Genomic DNA, 18809 nt, shown 5'->3' on the forward strand with positions numbered 1-18809 from the left:
GCTCCGCTCCGCTCCGCTCCCGGCCGTGGCGGCCCGAGGCCGGGCCGAGGCGTGCAGGCCGCTGTTCCGGGGGCCCGGGTGCCCTGACAGCCCGCCCGGTGTGCCCGGCGTGTGACGCCGCCCGTGCTCGGGAGCCGGAGCCGCAGCGCGGGGCTCGGGGCCTGTCCCGGGGAGCAGCTGCCGCTGCCGCCGGTCCGGGCTGCGCCGGGTCCGCCGAGCGCCTGAGCCGCGGCCCTTCCCCTCGGGCGGGGCCGGGCCGGGCCGGTGCCGTCCCCCGGGAGCGCCGGGGGTGTCGCGCACGGACATCGCCGGAGGTTCGGGGAAGCGGCGTTCGCTCCTCAGGCTCCTTTTCCCCGGGTCTGAGCCGTTGTCAGGAAAAGGTTCCGTCGCCGGCGGGCTGCCCTGCCCGTTTTTTCTCAGCTTTTGGAGCGTTCCGGTGCCCGTTTGTGACCCCCGGCGCTGTGAGCACGGGCGCGCTGCCTTGGGAGCTTGGTACAGAGCTCTCCCGAGAGAATGGGCTCAGTGTCACAGCACAGCTGAAGAGGCTGCTGCAGTTGTGTGTTGGGGCACCAGCTGCCTTCCTCCTGGTGTGAGCTTAGAGTTTGTGATGGACTTTCCATAAACTGAGTCTCTCTGTCTCGTTTAGGGCAGTTTTCGCGAGCCAGCTCTCTGTGACAGAGGCCAGAACTGCTGGTTTGTCGGATTTGTCCGAGGGACGAGCCTGTGACTCGTGCACAGGAGGATGAGTGTGTGACAGAAACACATGGGAGGTGTTTTTGTCACGGTCTCAAACACGGGCTCTTGTTGTCTGAGCATGTTCTCGATCTGGTGGGGAGACCAAAATTAAAAACTGAGAAGCTGTGTGATGGCCTTGGGGACTCCTGTGTGCACTTAGTACCCACAGAAATAGTGCCACCAAGGTGTGGGGTGACACGTGGGGTGACACAGCTGTGCTGTGTGTGCTGCTGCCCCGAGCAGAGGTCAGGCTGCTGCTGTGTGACTCACCCTCCAGGAGGGAGCTGTGCAGAGCTGGGATTTTGCAGGCAGGCAGGTGGGGTGTCACTCAAGTCAGGGGTGATGGTGGCAAACTGGAAGTGTCAGGGTTATCCAGAGTTCCACTTGTTTGTTTTAAGTGCACCGTCCCTGCAGTGTCCAGGGATGGGACTGTCCTGCCCTGGTGTGTGTGATGATCTGTCAGTGAGGATGTGCTTCTCATCCCTCCCCATGCCCTTTATTTGCTTATCCCCAAGGGACTGTTTCTATCCCTCTCTCAACCCTTCCTGTTACCAGCCCTCCTTTTCCCTGGGACTCTCATTCTCTTGCTCTGCTCTCCTTCCAGCAAGCATTTATCTCTGTATTTTTTCCCTCTGACACAGTTTCTGGCACTTCCTTGGCCTTCTTCCAGGCCCTTGTTGAGAATGCCTGTGGTGCTGCTGTGGTTGTCCAGCTGGGATGGCTGTGGCCCATCCCCTTTGTCCCCCTGCTCCTGGAGACATCCAGCCCCTCTTGGCTGCTGTTCACATGTGTGCAGAGTAATCCTTTGAACAGCTGCACCTGAGTCTTGGCTTTCCAGGTGTTTGAATGCTTTTCTGCATCTCCACAGGATTATGCAGGGACTGTTTGAAAGGCTGGAAGGGCCCTGTTTTCCAGGTGCATTTGAGGCTGTGATGGTGTGTCACCCCTCGGGAACAAGCTTGAAGGGAAAGGAGCTGGGACTCTGAAATCGCTTTGTCACGTGCACTGTGACAGTGAATTTAATAACTCCAGTGGAGGACACAAGGTCTAACTATCCCCCAGCACGTGCTGGGGAGTGTTTCGGGCAGCCTGCACCAGTAAGGAAGTCTTAACTTTGCCAGGGGCAGACCAGGTGGCACAGGAAGGAGCCAAGTGAGAGCCTAATGTGTGTTCCACGGGCACTGAGTGCCAGCTGTGAATCTGGGGCTGTCTGTGCGTGGTTAGCTAATTAGCACCACTGGCAGCCTTTTAAGTGAAAACAGGAAAAAAAAAAGACATTGGAACTAATGTTCCTTTTGGATGTGTTTGACTGCTCCTTTTTTTTTGGCTGTGGATTGCAGGAGGCTGCAGGGTGAGGTCACCCCGTGCTGGACGCCAAGGGGGCCATGCAGATGAGCAGGACTACAATGTACTGACTGTGAGCAGCTTCCGACAGAGTTCTTGCCTCCATGGGTGCTGGGAGAGGGCCTTTCCTCTTCTGGGTGATTGATGCTGGCCTGCATCAAGCAAGTGTCAGACATGATCCTTCCCTGGGAGGAAGTTAGTACAGTTTTTTTTGGAACAGCATGACCAAAATCAAGATAAAATGCATCCAGCACAAGCTGGGCAAGCTGAGGCTGGGTTTGTGCCCTGAGACTCTGTTAGTCCTGACTCTGTTAGTCCTGAGGTCCTCAGGATGTGACTTGGTAGTAGTTCTGCAGGCAGAGGCACAAAGTAAAATTTGCATTTTGGAGCTTTTTTAATTATTGTTTAAAATATCCTGGCTTCTCACGCTAACAAACACAGGAACTTTTCTTAGAAGATGAAGGGAGGAATCAGGCATCCTCAACTATAAGCTACAGAATGAGTTTATTTTTTCCCCACTTGACTTTGACTCAGCTTCGGATATTTGGAGATTTCAGAGTTTCCGTTTCCAAACTGGTTTTTTTTCCCCCTGCAGATTAAAGTTTGAACTGGTGTGTCTCTTCTCCCTCACAGTCCAGTTTACTCTGGTTAACTTATGCTTCTGCCTGCCCTTAGCTCACACCCTTCCCACGGGAGAGGAACGGTCTCGGTTGCTGGCACTTATCCCCGTGGAAGCACCCTGAGCACATCTCAGTGAGTGACCCCTGAGCACACAGTGTCTGTGAGGTCCAGGACAGGCCATGAGAAGAGCTAGGCCATGGGACACGTTTCTGTGAAGGAAAAGAGCACAGCACCAAACCAGTGTGAAGGGTAGGCGAGTGTCTCCGTGAAGTTAGTTTACAGTAGGTTTCTCCAGTAGTAAAACCAACAGATTAAATCTGTGCTGAGGCACAGTTTGTGGCTTATCAAGATAGTTCAGGTCATGCACGTGAGCAGCACCTCCCCAGGCCTGGTCTGGGTCTCTCCCCAGCTCAGACTGCAGCTCCCATTCCCCAGGAGGTGCTGTTGTGCTCACTCGGTGTCTTTGTGCCGGGTTTGCTGTAATTACACCAGGTCAGCTCCAACTCATCAGCATCACAGCAGCAACACAGCCCTGCTGGGAGAGGTGCTTTGGGAGAGCACTCAGGTGCTTGTCCTGCCTGGCAAAAGTGGGGAAGTCGCTTCTTTAGGGGTTTGTGCACCTTCCCTGGGTGTGGAATGAGCCTCTCCCACTGTGCAGTTACAGCGTGGGAGAGCCCTAAGCACCGGTGGTGAAGTGCAGAACGGCAGAGTCCTGAAGGCAGGGACTGCTCCCTGTGTGTCCTCCAGTGAAGGGAGCAGCCTGACAGGAGCTGCCCTGACCTGCAGCTCTTCCTACCCATCAGCTGTGCAAATGCCTTCCTTGACCCAGGCCTCTCTCAGGCGAGCAGTGTTACAGTTTGGGATCTCGTTTGTCCCCGTTTTCAATTAAAATAGGCATTTGTAAGTTTTCTTCCAAGTTTTATGTAGCAATTATGACTAAACTTTTCAATTCCTGATAGAGCCCGAGATGATTATGTGTGGTTAACCTCAAGGACAGACGTGCTGTAGCTGCTCTTGCAGTTTTAATCAGCTGTCATGAAACCAGTGATAGACTGAAGGAAACGTTCCCCTCCTGTTCCCAAAAAGAGGGAACAAGGGGCAAGGAGCAACATTGGCTTGGCAAACATAAGTACAAACAAATCAAACCTACTATCTAAAGCATTTCTCTGCGAAAAGGGGAATGCACCAAGCTCATGCAGTCATGACTTTAACACTGATTCCTTTTAAGCTTTGAGAGCCTGAGTCCTGTTTCAGCTGAAACCTGCTTGGGGTTAGATTTGAGAGTGGTGGGAGGGAAAACTACAATTCCAGACTGTTCTTAATTTATTTCCTCCCAGTTTTTCTTGTACTTCCCTGCAGACAAATCAGTCAAGGCCTGTGTCCAGGAGAAGTAGAAATGCAACCTAAGCAAAACGTTGCAAACTGAGCTGGAGAGTGTTGCAGCCTGGATACCAGTTGTGGAGTTTCACTTAAGGATTGAGGAGGGAACTTGTGGTGGTAAGGAGTGGGCAGAAGGGAGTGGTGCAGTTGGCTGGGATCAGTGAATCCTCCTCTTTGGCTGACCATGGGGGTGCCTTCAGCTGGTGCCCACTTTGGAGCTCTCCAGAGTGGTGTGGTGGGTCACAGCTGCCTTTGGTGCTGCCTTTGCTGGAAAACTCCTTGAAGTGTGGGTGTGCTGAAGAGATCTGTGATATAGCTAGGTTGAAAAATAGAAATAGTCAAGTTAAACTCAGATCAGGTGCCTGTTGGGAGCTGAGTGTGCTGCCTGGTGTCGAGGGGTGGTTGCTCTGAGCAGTCAGTGAGCAGGGCTGCTGCGTGCTGGCCGTTTGTTCCAGCTCCAGTTTTTCTCCAAGCAGAGTGTTGTTATTTGTACAACCTAGGAGGAAAACACTGAGGAAAATGCAAGTTCTTTCTGACATGGGATTCCCCATCCTGAAACAACATTTTGCATCCTCCTGGGTCGTGCCCTCTGGGGGACTGATGGGTCCAGCGCTGTGTGGGCGCTGCAGTCTCGATCTGGTGCATGTGGAACTGCTGCACTAAAATTCTGTTTCCTGATGGATTACCCAGAGCTGGAAAATCCATTTCTTCTGACTAAACTGAAACTGCCTGGCAAGTGACTGGGCAGGACTGGGGGGCTCTGGCCTTGCTGCAGAGGCTGCCTCCCTTTAGAGAGGAGCTCTCTGAAGTGATAGCGCTGGGAAGCAGAAGTGTCTTTGTGCTGCTGGTGTTTTGGTAGAGGACGTGGGTGTAAGATGTGAGAGGCCATGTGGCTCTGGTGCCTCCAGCAGGGCAGGGATGTGTTTATATCTGCTGGGCTGGCTGTTGTCCCCACTGATGGGTAGCACCCTGCAAGCAGTGCTTGGTGGGCATAACTCATTTCCTCCCCCTCCCTGATTCATGATTTCAATAAAACTTTCAAACCTTACTAATGCATCTTTCTTTCCCTTCAGAAAGAGAGTGATAAAATGCAGAGGGAGGTGGGTGCTGGGTCTGTAGTTGGGTTATGTAGTGAGTTGTGCTGCTATTCACCTCTAAAATCTGATGACTTTTGAAATCCTCGGAGGAGCCGCAGGTGTTTCTCACGTCCCAGCTGGTTTTCAGTTGTTTCCTCATGAAACTTGTATTCACATGGCTGAATTTCGTTTGGAGATACCCTCTGCAAAGAATTTTCTTCTAGTGTTGCAATTCGGATTTCCAGATGTTGGTAATTAAAGTGCAGTAAACTTTCCTTTCATACGGCCTTGTGGCAGATAAAGAGCCTTGGAAGATCTGAGATAACTTTGTTCATTTTGGCATTCCAGCTGTAATGCACAGCCTGATCTTTCCCAAGCACAGCAAGAAAAAAAAATCATCCTTTAGGCTTCTCCTTTTTATACTGATTTTTTTTCTGAGCATGTGAGTTTGAACCTGCTTCTTTTTGAATATTGAGTAACTTTGTTATATGTTAGGCAACAATCTTCTAGAAGAAAATTGGGTTGAAAAACAGTGGGGTGAACACCATGATAGGTAGGTACCCCAAACTCAGGGGTGATGGGAGCCCTGTTGTCTCACAGCTCTGCTGTGCCCACATAAGACCCATCCCTGTGGTCTTGTTTGAAAATCAGGGTTCCCTCCTGCTGGATCTTTCCCAGCCCATGGTTTTCCAGTGCTGCAAGATGTGGAGATGAAGTGAAGCTACTGCAGATGTCAATCCAATATGCTGAGTTTTGGAGAGGAGAGATGTGCATGGATGCAGGCTTTGGAAAACAAGTTATTGATCACCAAGACTTGCTGCAGTGTTTTTTTGCCAATGGGGAACAGCAGTCAGATCCTGGCAGTGTGTCTCTTTGGAAAAAAATGGAAGACTGTCTCTTCGTCTGTGTCTGGAAAACAAACCCATTTGCCATCAGACCATAACAATAATCAAGACTCAGAGAGCTTCTAGAATATGTCTAGATAGTGGATTGGGATAGAGAAGTTGTGATTGTTTATCCCCAGCAGCAGCAGTGAGTGAAGGCTGGTGCTGAGTTGTGTCACTGGAACAGTGGAGGGGCAGCTGAGCCAGGTCGCTGGCCATGGCCATGTACAAGTGTGGCCAATGCAGGAGTCCAAAAACGCTGCATCCTCAAAGCCTGTGACCTCCTCCTGGGTGTTACAGGGTTAGACTGGGAGCATGTTATGGGCATTGTAAAGTCAGCCCCAGGGATGAGGCAAGGGAGGCTCTGTGGGTGCAGTGGGGCTTCACCTCTCTCAGCCCTGAGCTTTGGCTGTTAAAGGTGTGGGAGGAGGTTCCTGGTGTGAAGCTTTATCAGAAGGTTCACAAGCTCCCAGAATCTTGTCCCTTGATTGTTTTGTTCTCGTGCTTTTTTGGGCTTTGCTTTGTTTTGAGCCCCTGGCTCTCTGATCCACAGCATTGCTCTGCTGGCACTGTCTGAAGTGCAAGTTAAGGCTGAAGTTTTTACAGCACCTCCTTTAGCTGCAATGACCAACCAAATGTTGCAGGCAGGGCAGGAAATTGAGAAGCTGCTGGGGAGTGAAATGCTTTCCTGTGTGCTATTTACCAAATTTTAAAATGCTTTAGAAGCTGTTGTATGGCATCAGCTCTTATTTTAAGTGTTGGGTGATATGCCATAAAATGCTGTCTCACTTTTCTCACTGAACAGGGCTCCTTGCACCCTGACTTTAGGACTGTTGTGTTCAGGTGGCTTCTGAGCATAGGACTGACAAGATTTCTTCACGAGCCCTGGGCAATGGGCAAGTTGCTCATGGGTCAAGCGTGGGCAGATCCTGTGCTGGCTTTCTGGGTGCTTTTAGGGTGTTCCATAGCAGACCTGCAGGGTAACTTGGGGGAGTCAGCTGATATATAAAATTGTGTACTTTTATAAAGAAGAAAATAATGCTGTGGTTTTCAACTCTCAGCAAGAGAGTTTATTTAAACAAACAAAACTGAAAACAAAGCCCTGCAGCAATTTGAGATGGGTTCTTGGGGTTTTTTAGTTGTTTGTTTGGTTTTTTTTCTTTAAATTAATCCACTTATGCAGCCTTTCAACAGTAGCAGGGAGCACTTCAGGCCACTCGTAGCATCCCACTCGTGTATCTCTGGTGGCAGTGTCTCAGGTGTATAAATGTGCATTAGCTGGGTGAGACAGGGTGTGTGGGAGCAGGTGCTTAGGTGTGTGGAGAAAGCAATTCTTTTTGTGTCCCTCAAGATGTGTTCAGATGGTTGTAGGGCTCAGGGTTTGGGAAGTGCAGTTTTTGTGGTGAAAAGGAAAGCACTGATGTTTGGAAATGCCCTTTAGCACCTGAAAGCCTTCGGTTTGCTGGTGACATTTGCAGGATCATGTGATGAGAAGACTCAGTGTCTGTGTGCCCAAATTGGCTAAAAGGGCTTTGGAAAGCAGGCTGGGTGGCCTTGCACCCAGGATCAAACATCAGCTCACGTGAGCAGCAGTCGGAGCGCTGATCTGCAATCAGCGAGTGGGTCACGAGATAAATTAAAAAAAAAAAAAGTCCTTGTGTACAGATGGGTGGGTTACGTTGGCAACACAACTTGTTTATCTCTGATGTGGCACCGTTGGTGAGGTGCCAGGCCTTGGTTACAGTAATCAGGGAAATGGGTTGCTCAGGAACACTCAGGCGCTGGCAGGGTCGTGCATTGGGTGTTTTCCTTGGTGGAGGTGTCCGGGGAAGCTGGTCTGCTCAGGAGCTGAGGTGTGCACACTGCACAAGGTGGAGCTGGTTCTAGTTCCAGTTTGCTCTGGATCCAGTCAAAGCCTCAGAATTGCTCCAGGGCTTTACACTGGTTGGGATATTCATCAGTGGACAGGCCGTGAGCAGCAGCAGAGCAGAGCCACGACCTGCACCTTCCCCACTGCTGCCACTGACTGACTGCAGCCTTCCCTGTTGTCTTTCCCACCTTGACTGTGCTTCTCCCATTGTGGCTTTGATCCAGGTGTTCATCTGGTCTGCTGGGGTTTCCCTGTATGGGAGAAATAACTGTTTTATCCATCTGCAAAGTCTAAATACGGAGAACAGAGCTGGGGGACCCTTTAGCTCCTTGACTCCTGCTTGTTCCCGCTGGGCACATCTCCTGGATGGAGGGCACTGGTCCAACCTGATCTCTGCAGTCTTTTGAGTGAGTTTTGCCCCCCCTGTTGCCCTTTGGATGATACAAACTGGATTATATATGTTGTTGAGGGGACTGATGAGGGGGAATCTCTTGCTGATGTGCTCCACATAAGCCACGGAGCAGGATCCCACACCAGCACCCTGGTCTCTGCCTTGGAGCAGCGATGGAGCACGAGCTGCTCTTTGAGGAACTGGCTCATTTTGCTGCATGTGTTTGAGTTTTGGAGTCCTGGTGCAGAACTCGTTCTTCTGAGCCAATTTTCCACAAGCGGGGTTTGTTTTTCTTCAGTTGGAGTAATATTTACAAACTCAGCCCTTTATATCCTGGGTCTGCTCGGAAGCTGAGGATACAAAATGTTGCTGAGAAGAGACTTCCGATTTATTTGATCATGTCTAACTGTGGCAGCAGAGGAGATACTGATAATAAACCTAGTGTCTTGAAGGCTTTTTTTTTTTTTTTTTTAATGTGAAAAAGAAATGTATCCCGAAAGAATGGGCTCAGAAATCCCAGGTGCTTAGAAAAAAACAGTGTGTGGTTCAAACCAGCTGTTTGGGTCTTGTTTCTCTCTCCAAGATTTTGGCATTTCTGCTGTAAATGGAGCTTGGGAAAGGTCTGAAGCACAAGTCTGATGAGGGGTGGCTGAGGGAGCTGGGGGGTTCAGAAAAGGAGGCTCAGGGGGGACCTTCTTGCTGTCTAAAACTCCCTGAAAGGAGGGTGCAGCCAGGTGGGGATCAGTAGCTTCTCCCAGTTAACGAGTGACAGGATGAGAGGAAATGATCTCAAGCTCTGCTGGGGAGGTTTAGGTTAAAAAAATTTCTTCATACAAAGAGTGTTCAGGCACTGGCACAGGCTGCCCAGGGCAGTGGTGGAGTTGCCATCTCTTGAGGGATTTCAAAGATGTGTGGATGTGGCACCTGGGGACACGGGTTAGTGGTGGCCTTGGCAGTGCTGGGGGAGCAGTTGGATTGGTGATCTGAGAGGGCTTTTCCAGCCTGAATGATTCTGTGAACTTTGGGTTTGGGTTGGATGAGCTGCTGACAGCTGTGAGGGAAGGCTGTGTGTTGATGAGCTGATCCTTCAGGGAGCCAGGCTGGGGACTGGCTTGGCTGTACACTGTGGTTCCTGTTCTGCTGGGGATGGAACCCGAGTGCACTGCAGATGTCATCTCTGGATTTCAGTTACTTCTTCTCTAACTGCATCCATGAAAATCCTGCTGCTTTTCCTTTGTATTCACTGAGTGGTGTGAATCAGGTATTAGAGCAGTGACTTCAGGTCCTACCCTGGGATGGACCCCGACAAGGAAACGCCAAATAACCTGTAACAGAAACCTGTGTGTTTGCTGAAGAAAGGCAGGGTGGCCATTCCCTTCCAGCCTGAGCAGGGCTGCCAGGGCAAGGCCGTGGGGCTGCCTGTGTCTGTCAGATGTGGAGCACAAAGAGCCTCAGTGTAAATACTCCCAGGACACAGGCAGTGAGGGCAGTTTTATTCCAATACTCAAAATGGCCCTTTTTCCTCTGGACTTAGAAATAAACAACGTTTTGGCCGAACAAATGGAACAGACCTTTTTATTAAAAACATATATCATTTCATGCCTGAGTCAGTAAGAGGTTGTTAAAATTGAAATAACTCCTTAACTTGTAGAGCAGCTGACTTAAGTCATTCCAGCAGCATTTGTCATCTTGGTTTTTGCTCCTTAAAGTTGGAGTGTTTGTAGCCTTTTTTTTTAAAGAGGAGAGCAATAAGAAAAGTGGCTCTAACCCTACGTGCTCTTTGCACAGGTGGAGAGAGAGTCTGAATCTGTGAAGTTAATTTTTAAGTTGATGAAAAGATTCACATTTGTTTGGATGGGGATTGACTTGCCCACAAGCTCAAGCTTATTCCTGTTCAGGTGCAGAGGTAGTTATCAAGAGCAGCTTTAATAAAACGATTAGAAAGTCTTCTATTAGAAATTAGAAAATATTCTGTAAAATGAGGGGATGCTACCAAAGTTGGCATCTGGTGCTGAGACACCACTGAAGGGCTCTCTCCCTCTTGAACATGTGTACATGAAGGAAGCCATCCTGGCAGATGAAGACCTTGGTTGTGTGAGAGTTTCTTGATTTCCAAGATGGGAAAAAACCCTTGTGCTTACCCAAGTCAGTGTGTTCAGGGCTGCAGGGGTCACATTCTTGTATTGGCTTTTTGTTTTCTTCTTCTGTAGTGTGGCCAAGCCTCCAACCAGGAAGGAGCCCTTATTTTCTTTAGCTATTTTAGTTTGATTTTGGCTTAGTTAAACCTGACAAAACTGTAGTTTCATGGGAATGTTTGACTCCTGTTGTGCACAGACATCTCTAAACAAAAGACCCTTTCCTTGGATGGGATGGTGAAGGTTTGTTTGCCTGCTCCTACCTCCAGGAGACAGAGACTGCAGATTCCCCCCCCTCCTGAATTTAACAATTCTTTTCATATTTCTTCTTTGGAGTTGGAGTTATTTTATTTCAGGCTTCCCCCCCCCCCCCCTCGCAGACCTTTTATCCTTTTCATTAGTTTCATTTGAACTTCTTTTGTGGATTTATTTCTTTCTTGAAATCCAGCCACCAGGATGAGACAGCATTCCAGCTCTGATCCCAGCAGTGCTGGCGCTCAGGGATTACTGTGCGTGCCTTACATAAGGCAGTCCTGTTTACAGACACAGGGATTTTGGTTTTACCAGCAGTACAGTGTTGTTGGCTTGTGTTCAGCTTGTGACTCACTGTAACCCCAGCCCTTTATTTCTGCACAGCTGCCTCTCAGGGACCAAGCTAAAGACAATTGGAAAAAATAGGATTTTTCTGAATCTGCAGAGCGTTCCTGTCTTTGGGGGTGAGATACCCCCTGCCAGGGAGGGACTCTGCTGTTGCTGGCAGCTTGGGTGAGCTGCTGCCTTCCCTCAAAGGCAGAGAGCTCTCCTGTCCACATGTGGCTTGTCACAGCCAGCTCCTGGTTTGCTGTGTTGGGCTTTTCTCTGCACCTTCTTCCTGATTCTTGCACTTGCTGTTTGATCCGTGCGTTCTCTTTGCTGGGTAAATCACACTGGTGTGCTTTGCTGTTTGCATGTGGCTCTTGTAAAAGTCGTGGTTGGTCTGAGCAGTTGAAAGGGAAAGGGGACAAGCTGGCCTGCTGCCCTTCCTTCCCAGAGAGCCCGGGGAGCACTTTCAGTGCTTTTGGGAGGCTCAGACCACACGTTCACTGTTGGGGAACGTGGAAATGTGTGCATTTCTGTAAAGAAATCTAAAAAAGGAAAATCAAAGATGGGGTGGGGGAACCCTTTGGGCTTGGACGGACTTTCAAGTGCTCAGAAAGCTCCTGAATGCAGCTGAGAAGGGCCTCCCTGAACCGAGCCACGCAAATGGGTTCAGGTGCCTGTTTGGGTGAAACTTTGCTGCGTTTACAGAGAACATAAATATAAGTTTTCAGGACAGCTCTAACCAGAACAGCACAGGCTCATGGGGCTTCTGGTTGCCTTCCCCATCTCTGCGTTGGCACATTTGGTTTGAAAGGCTTCCTCAGGTTGAAGGGTGGGTGCCAGGAATTCTCTCCGAGAAAGGTAAATTTGCAATTCTGATCGTAAGTTATGTAAGTAGAACATTTGGAGTTTTAATTTTATGGTAAGGCAGCCTCACAAAGCCTATTAAAGGGGACAGAAGGCTCCCAAGCCCCGTGGCTGTTGGGGCCCTGGGGTGCTGCCAGCCCGAGGAGGGTGGTGAGGGGCTGGGCTCTGCAGGGTGCTGGCTCTGACCGTGGTGCCGTTCCCGCAGGTCTCCCCGGTGCCGGTCCCGGGACAGAGGGGCCCGGAGCTGCCATGACGACGGGCGACTGCTGCCACCTCCCTGGGTCCCTGTGCGACTGCCCGGGCAGCGCTGCCCTCTCCAAGTCGGTGGAGGACTCGGACATCGGGCGCCCTCAGTACATCACCCAGGTCACCGCCAAGGACGGGCGGCTCCTCTCCACCGTCATCAAGGCGCTGGGCGCCCAGAGGTGAGGCTGCTGCAGGGACAGGGCTTGGCGTGGCCATGGCTGGGCTCCTCCCCTCTTTTGGTGGCTCTAGGGGTAGAGGGAGGCAGCAAAGTCTTGTTTTGTGGAGGGGTTTGTTGAGGGGGCTAACACTGAGTGAGCTGGATGCTTCCCTGGCCTGTGCTCCCTGCGGAGCTCACGCGGCCCCGAGTGCTGGTGGACTGGGAGTTGTGTGCTCGTTGAAGCCCCAGAGCTGTGGCTGCTCTGGGTGGGGGTGGCACGAGTGGCCTCTCGCTGTGTGCCACTGCCATGTCCTCACAGAGAGCAGGGAAGGTGATGCCATGCTCACAGGGCAGCGTGGTTGTTCATGGAGAAGACTGAAAGGCTGGAAGTGGAGCACAGCCCCTGCTGCAGGAAACTCCACGAAGTAAAGGTGTGGTGTTGATCTACAGCCCCAGGGAGGGTGTTTGTGTTGCAGGAACTGCAGTGTCCAGCTGTTGCTACAGGGAACATGTGGCAGCTTCACTGGTTCAGACACCTTCTGATGTGACTTCTTGTCATGTATTTTGAGCAGCTTCCAGAGCAGAGGACACTTGGCAGTATTGTTCAGTCCAGCTAGTGAGGACTGTCACATTCATGTTCACAAATCCTGTCTGAACAGCTGTTATTTTTTTTCAATTAATTTGGCCCGACGTTGATGAGGTGTGAAAGTGGTGACTGCAGGCGTGGGGGGAGGATACAGGGGAGCTGGATGAGAGTGGAGGCAAACAGAACTGCTGCATCCAGCAAACCTGGAGCAGGCCAGTGAAAATGTGAGGGGAACTGGGCTTGCTCTCTGGCAGCAGACAGGCTGTGCGAGAAGTTGTTTAAACCCTTAAACTTGTGGAGGTGTAATGATTGTGTGGGAAAACTGCCTGGGAACACAGGTTAAAAGGCCCGAACAGGAGTCCTGATGTGTCTGTGTGGAGATCAGTTTGTTCCTTTTGGTGATAATGGGTTTCAGTCCCTTCCTTGTCACCAACACTTAGCACAGAGAAGCTGGGGACACTGTGGCTACACTGGAATGTTGGGTTAGTGATATGGTCTCTACAGCCTGCTGGAAAACTGTCTGAGAGTGCATCGTGTGGGAGTGTGAGGGGGCCCCCACCCCCTCCGGACAGGAAGGAAGGAAAATGAAGTCTGATAAGAGTTTTTTTTTCACACCACTGTCAGCAAATTTTTTCATTCTGGATTGTTTATTGGTTATATTAATGTGCTGGAAATACGAAACTTCTCAAACAGGAACAGAACAGATGAAATATCTTACAGATGCTTTTCTTAGGAAATAACAGATGCCTGAGAGCGCTGGAGGCTCAGAGGGGTTGTCTGTCCCTGTCACTAAGGCTCTGTGTGCAGGCTGCACTTTGGTGGTTCTGGTACAGCACTTTATGGCAATAAATGTTACAGAGTCATCAAATAATTCAAATTGGAAGGCAATTCCGTAGGACGTCTGGTCCAGGCTCCTTTCAGAGAAAGAATGCTCAGAACCTTTTCCGATGCAGTTTCCAGGATCTCCGAGGATGGAGTTCCCACCACCTCCCCAGACTCCTGTTGCAGGGATTGTCCTGGCTCAGGTCCCCTAAATAAAAGGGATGTGAAAAGGAGGAGAGAACATGGTTGGTGGTTCACCAGTGATGTTTGATGGAGAGAAGGGGATGGTGCTGTGGGTGTACATTGCTTCACAGCTCTAAATAAAGGTCCAACTGGGTTGAAACCTGCTAAACATTAAAAGTGGTAGAGATGTCCTGTGGTGCACCAAGACAGGAGTCTTGCTTTTCCCTTAGTGAGCTGATGTGCACTTCCTTGCTGGCTCTTCCCTTTCCTTCATGTCCCACCAACCTTTTCCCCCAGTGTGCTCCTTTTCCTTGAACTGTGCTTCCATGTCTCACTCTTGCTTTCTGTGCAAACTAATGGAAGTGGCCCTGCTGCTTTTGAAGATTGCTAAGTGCTTGCTCTTACTGTTGTGTAGCAATCCCACAAACTTCTGCAGTCAGGTGGGGGCTTTTGAAGTCAGAATAGTAGTGGAGCGTGAACTGTGAGATGGGCTCAGTGTGGCTTTTGTTCTGGCAGCTATACATGGAAGAAGGTGATAGCTGATATTGTTCACCTGGATTTCAAGAAATAAAGATGTTCCTTTCTCAGCCTCTCTCCCATCCCCAAATCTGGGCAGATACAGGTGTAAGAGAACAGTTGTGTGAAAGAAACGGCTGGTTGGGAAGTGAGATACCAGTGAGTGCCTGGTTCCCACAATCCAGGGAACATTTTCTTCCTAAATGATATCAGTGGTGGGTGAAGAGTTGTTCTGAACTGCTGAAAACAGTGAACTTTGGTGTCTAGAGCCATTTGAGGCTTCCCAGGGAGCCTAAAACATCTTCATCACAGAGCTGGCACAGGTGGCACAAGGCTGCTGAGAAACCTGTGCCTTGGGATGCCCCATCCCTGTCAATGTTCCAGGCCTCGTTGGCTGGGAATTTAAGCAACCTGGTGTAGTGGAAGGTGTAGCACTAATCATCCACAGTCAGTGGTGCCAGTTGAAGGTGTGAGGAACATCTTGGGAACTGATGGGTGGCTCGAGTGCCATGAGCAGCACAGGCCTCCTGCAGGGAAGGTTGCAAGTGTCTCTGAATGTGTTTGTTACTTCTCTTGATAAGCATCTCTGGTTCTCTGAGTTCCCAAGAGAGCAGATCAAAGATATTTGTTTGAAACTTGTGGCCAAGGAGGGGTGAGAAGGGGTTGTTGCTGAAGCACCAAGGCATTTCTGCAGCCACTGGGAGGCTGAGTGGTTGGTGACCTGTGGAGAGGTGCCCATGGGATGCTGGGCAGTTCCTGTGCTGTGATGGGCAGAGGGTTTGTCTGCTGAGAGATTAGTTTGAGTGGCTGCCTGCTGTGAAATATGTTGTGTCCTTGGAGAGCTGAGCTTCCAGGGTCAGTGTAGTTGGGTCTTTAGATAGTGCTGTCAGCCCAGGGTGCAGAGCAGAGATGGGCCAAGAGTGGGTAGGTGATCTCATAAATGTGGCTCTGATTGCCAGACTGCTGCAATCAGTGGAGTGGCTGCAGGTGGCTTTGGCTACTGTGGATCATCTGGCTTTGCTGTGGTCTTCTGGTTTTGTATCAGTGCTTCAGGCTTGGTGTTGGGTCTGGTGTCAGCCCCTGCCCACTGTGAGCAGAGCTGGAGGCTGTGGGACATGTGTGCTGCAGTGGATTCTGTGCCAGCAGAGCTGGCCAGGCTGATGTGCCAGCTTTCTTGGGTGTTGTGGTGCTCATCAACAGGGCTTCCTGATTTAACTGACCTAAAATGTCCTGGGCACCTCCACCCTGAGACTGGTTTCTTGCTGCAGCAGGCTCCTGGCATGCTCTGCCACATGCTGCTTGCTGTGCATGTACCTTTCTGGGGCTTGGTGGGACCAGACACTATGGCTGTGTCGTTCTGCCTGCTCTGACCATGATTTCATTCTGTTTGTCTCTTGTTCTGCCTCTTCAGTGATGGTCCCATCTGTCGAATCTGTCATGAAGGTGGAAATGGGGAGGGACTGCTTTCCCCATGTGACTGCACAGGAACACTGGGCACCGTGCACAAGAGCTGCCTGGAAAAATGGTTATCCTCCTCCAACACAAGTTACTGTGAGCTCTGCCACACAGAATTTGTTGTAGAGAGAAGACCAAGACCTTTGACAGAGGTACCACCTTCTTCCTGCTTCACTTTTATTTCCATATCATTTGAGAGAAAATGACTGATTGCCCTGCTGTCCTTGTAGTTCCTGCTGTCTCCTCCTCCTCACAGTACTTTAGCATTCACGATGAAGAATCTGTTTGGAGAGATGAAGTCTCTTATCAGACCAAGAGATGTAGTTGCAAACGTGCAGTAGTGATGTTTGGAGCAGCTCTTGCCCGTGACCTCCCCATGCTGGCAGGGTGCAGGGCTGCACAAGCACCGTGCTTGTGGCTGTGCTTTAATGTCTGAGCATCAAAACGCCAATGTCACCACACAACTGACTCATAAATATTCCTTTTCCCCTCCTAGTTTTAATCTTGTCACAGTGTTGCATTAGCGCAGCTCTCTTGCAGGTGCCTTCCTTGTCATGTTCTGTTCTGAAAAGTGAGGTGATGTGATTGCTGATACTCTTTGTAAATACTTGTCTTCCCTTGGCTAATATTGGTGTGTGCTTCAAAGCCTTTGAGCCTTGCTCCTTCCTCCTGCTCTATGCTCCTCCCTGTTGAAGGAGAAAGCAGGACATGGCTCAGCTGGTCCTTGTGTTCCTCTTTGCACTGACTGTAGGGAAACCAGGATCCTGATGGGTCCATCAGCCTTCCAGAGTTGGAATGTACAATCCAGGCTCTGGCTGGTAGGTTGTTTTTTGTTTTTTTTTTTATCACAAGGCCCTCATCATTCCCCTGTTTAGGTGTGCTCACCTTTCAGACTTCCTTTGACCCCCAAAGTTTGTAGCAGCTGCCTGTAATGAAGGCCTTTACATATGGGGAGCAAAGGCAGCTTGGACCAGGCTGTTGTCTGATCTCAGTTCAAGTGTACATCCCCAGAGAGGAATAAGTTAACCAGTGAGCTGATGTACAAATGGCTGTAAGGTTTGTTTCAGAAGTAGGTTTAATGTGTCTGAAATTGTGTGAGCTGTGTTGGCAGGTGAGCAGACACTGTTTTATGGCTCCTGTTCCAGGCAGTGCTGCAGGACCACGTAGGAGGGTGTTGGTGCCACCTGGAAGATCAAAGCAAGGTCCTGCAGCCCTTGCACCCTGTTCAGTTCCCATTCAGTGCCTGTGGGCCTGCAGGCAGGCTCTCTCAGTGTCAGTGTGCTGCTGGCTTGTCTGGGGTGTTCCTTAAACACAGTGTGAGACTGCAGAGAAGCATCAGTCTGCACTGGGCATTTACAGTTATCAGTTTTGGGAGCCCCCCAGTCCTGCAGCCATCAGCAATGGGAAGAGTGGGAGGTCTGGGAGCTGATTCTTAACAACAGCCTTCTGTTACCTGTCAGCTGTTGGAGGTTTGTTGGTGACTGCCACCAAAGTGTGTGTGGTGGGGCAGGGGTTAATTCAGGATTGTAGTGGTGACGCTCTTGCCCACTCTCTTTCCCCTTGCTCCATCAGTTAGATCAAAACTGAGTCAGAACTGGAATTCTAATCTGCTTTTCCCATCTCTGTTTCCATTCACATTCTAGATGTTACTTCCTTTCTCTTCCCACCTCCCTCTGGAAACAATACCTGTCCCCTCCTTCTTCTAGCAGTCCCCAGCTCTCCTCACCCTCCCAGTGAGCCTTGGAGGGGAAAAAAGCCCACAACAAAAAAGCCCAACTGGGGGAGCATTCAAGCTTCAGTTTGCAAAACTGATATTAAGTTTTAGTGATTGTTTAACTTACAGCTGACTGCCATTGACTTGACAGCCCCAGACAGGAGAAGGCTTTAGCCTACAGTGCTAACCCAAACCAAGTATCCAGCAAAGCAATTTTTAAGAGCATTACCTTGGTGGTTACTGCTGTTAGGGTGTTACTGCTTCTCTCCTAGCTGCTGAAACATATAAGATGGCTCTTTGACCAATGTCTCTCAAATGGTTTCAGAGGTTGCAAAACACTGTTTTAAAACATTTGGGAAGGGCTGTGTCTTGGCTTTGAGGACATGCTGCAGGCAAGCCCAGGGACAGTGAGCTTGCTGGGGCTTCCACGGGCCAAGTTATGAGTGCAAGTCTCAGATGTTTTGGCTTAGGAGCTGGTAAAGTATTCCTGCCCAGAAACAAACACGTGGGAGTGCCTTTAGCCATCGCTCACAGATGCTGTAGCACCTGGTAACAAGTATAGGCTTAGAAAACTGCACACTTGAATACCAGCTCAACAGCCAGTGTGTATTGGAGGAGTTTCTCCTGTGACACCAGTGTCTGCCTCCAGCAGGTATGAGGAGCTTGCTGGGAGAGTGGGACAGGGAAGTCATGGCTCCTCTGTGCACTTGACTTGTCTGTACTCCAGGGTGGACAAGTGGGCAGCCCAGGACAATCAAATTTTACTTGCTGTTGAAATTTGTGAGAAGTCCCTCTGGACTGGAGCCTGTAGGGGTGTTGTAACCAGCAAGGAGTCTGTGAGTGCTGAGAGGTGATGGGTGGGCAGCTTTTAATGACCCTCAAACACAGGAGAACTTCCACTGTGTTTTCAGAGAGGAATAGACCCCTCGAGCCATTACTGCCAGCTGGCAAAGGCTTTGGGATACGGGTGATTTCTTACTTGTGGTGTTTGGGGACTGTCTGTGAGCACAGTGAAGGGGATGATCTGCCCTGTCGTGGTGTCTGCCAGGGGAACAGCTTTCCTAAAGTACCATCAGTGCCTTCTGAGCTTGGAGGCTGGTAAGTCCCTGATGAAAAGTTGCCAGGGAGCTGGTGAGAGTGATCCCTGTTGCAGAGCAGAGCCCAACGTGCAGCTCACCATCATCGTGCAGCCCCAGAGCAGTTCCCTTGCCACCAGTAAGGTTTTCCCTGGCTTGACAAGCAGCCTAT

General features: G+C 50.3%; 1 protein-coding gene across 3 annotated transcripts in view; it reads left to right on the plus strand.

The window, feature by feature from the left end:
* The first annotated feature begins 1005 nt into the window (after positions 1-1005).
* MARCH2 (membrane associated ring-CH-type finger 2) overlaps positions 1006-18809 on the plus strand; it is a 32947-nt gene continuing 15143 nt past the window's right edge. Inside the window, exons 1-5 of one of the 3 annotated variants that reach the window (XM_027670126.1) lie at positions 1006-2152; positions 2755-2949; positions 4038-4197; positions 12088-12307; positions 15804-15999. In XM_027670126.1, coding sequence (XP_027525927.1) covers positions 12132-12307; positions 15804-15999 — 372 coding nt within the window. In that variant the 5' untranslated portion in view covers positions 1006-2152; positions 2755-2949; positions 4038-4197; positions 12088-12131. Of the gene's footprint in view, positions 2950-4037; positions 4198-7199; positions 8318-12087; positions 12308-15803; positions 16000-18809 lie in introns of those variants that run through there. The other 2 variants (XM_027670124.1, XM_027670125.1) reach the window with 2 other exon arrangements.

This window comes from Corapipo altera, unplaced genomic scaffold (assembly GCF_003945725.1).
Source record: "Corapipo altera isolate COAL_440 unplaced genomic scaffold, ASM394572v1 153, whole genome shotgun sequence".
In the NCBI taxonomy this organism is placed as follows: Eukaryota; Metazoa; Chordata; class Aves; order Passeriformes; family Pipridae; genus Corapipo; species Corapipo altera.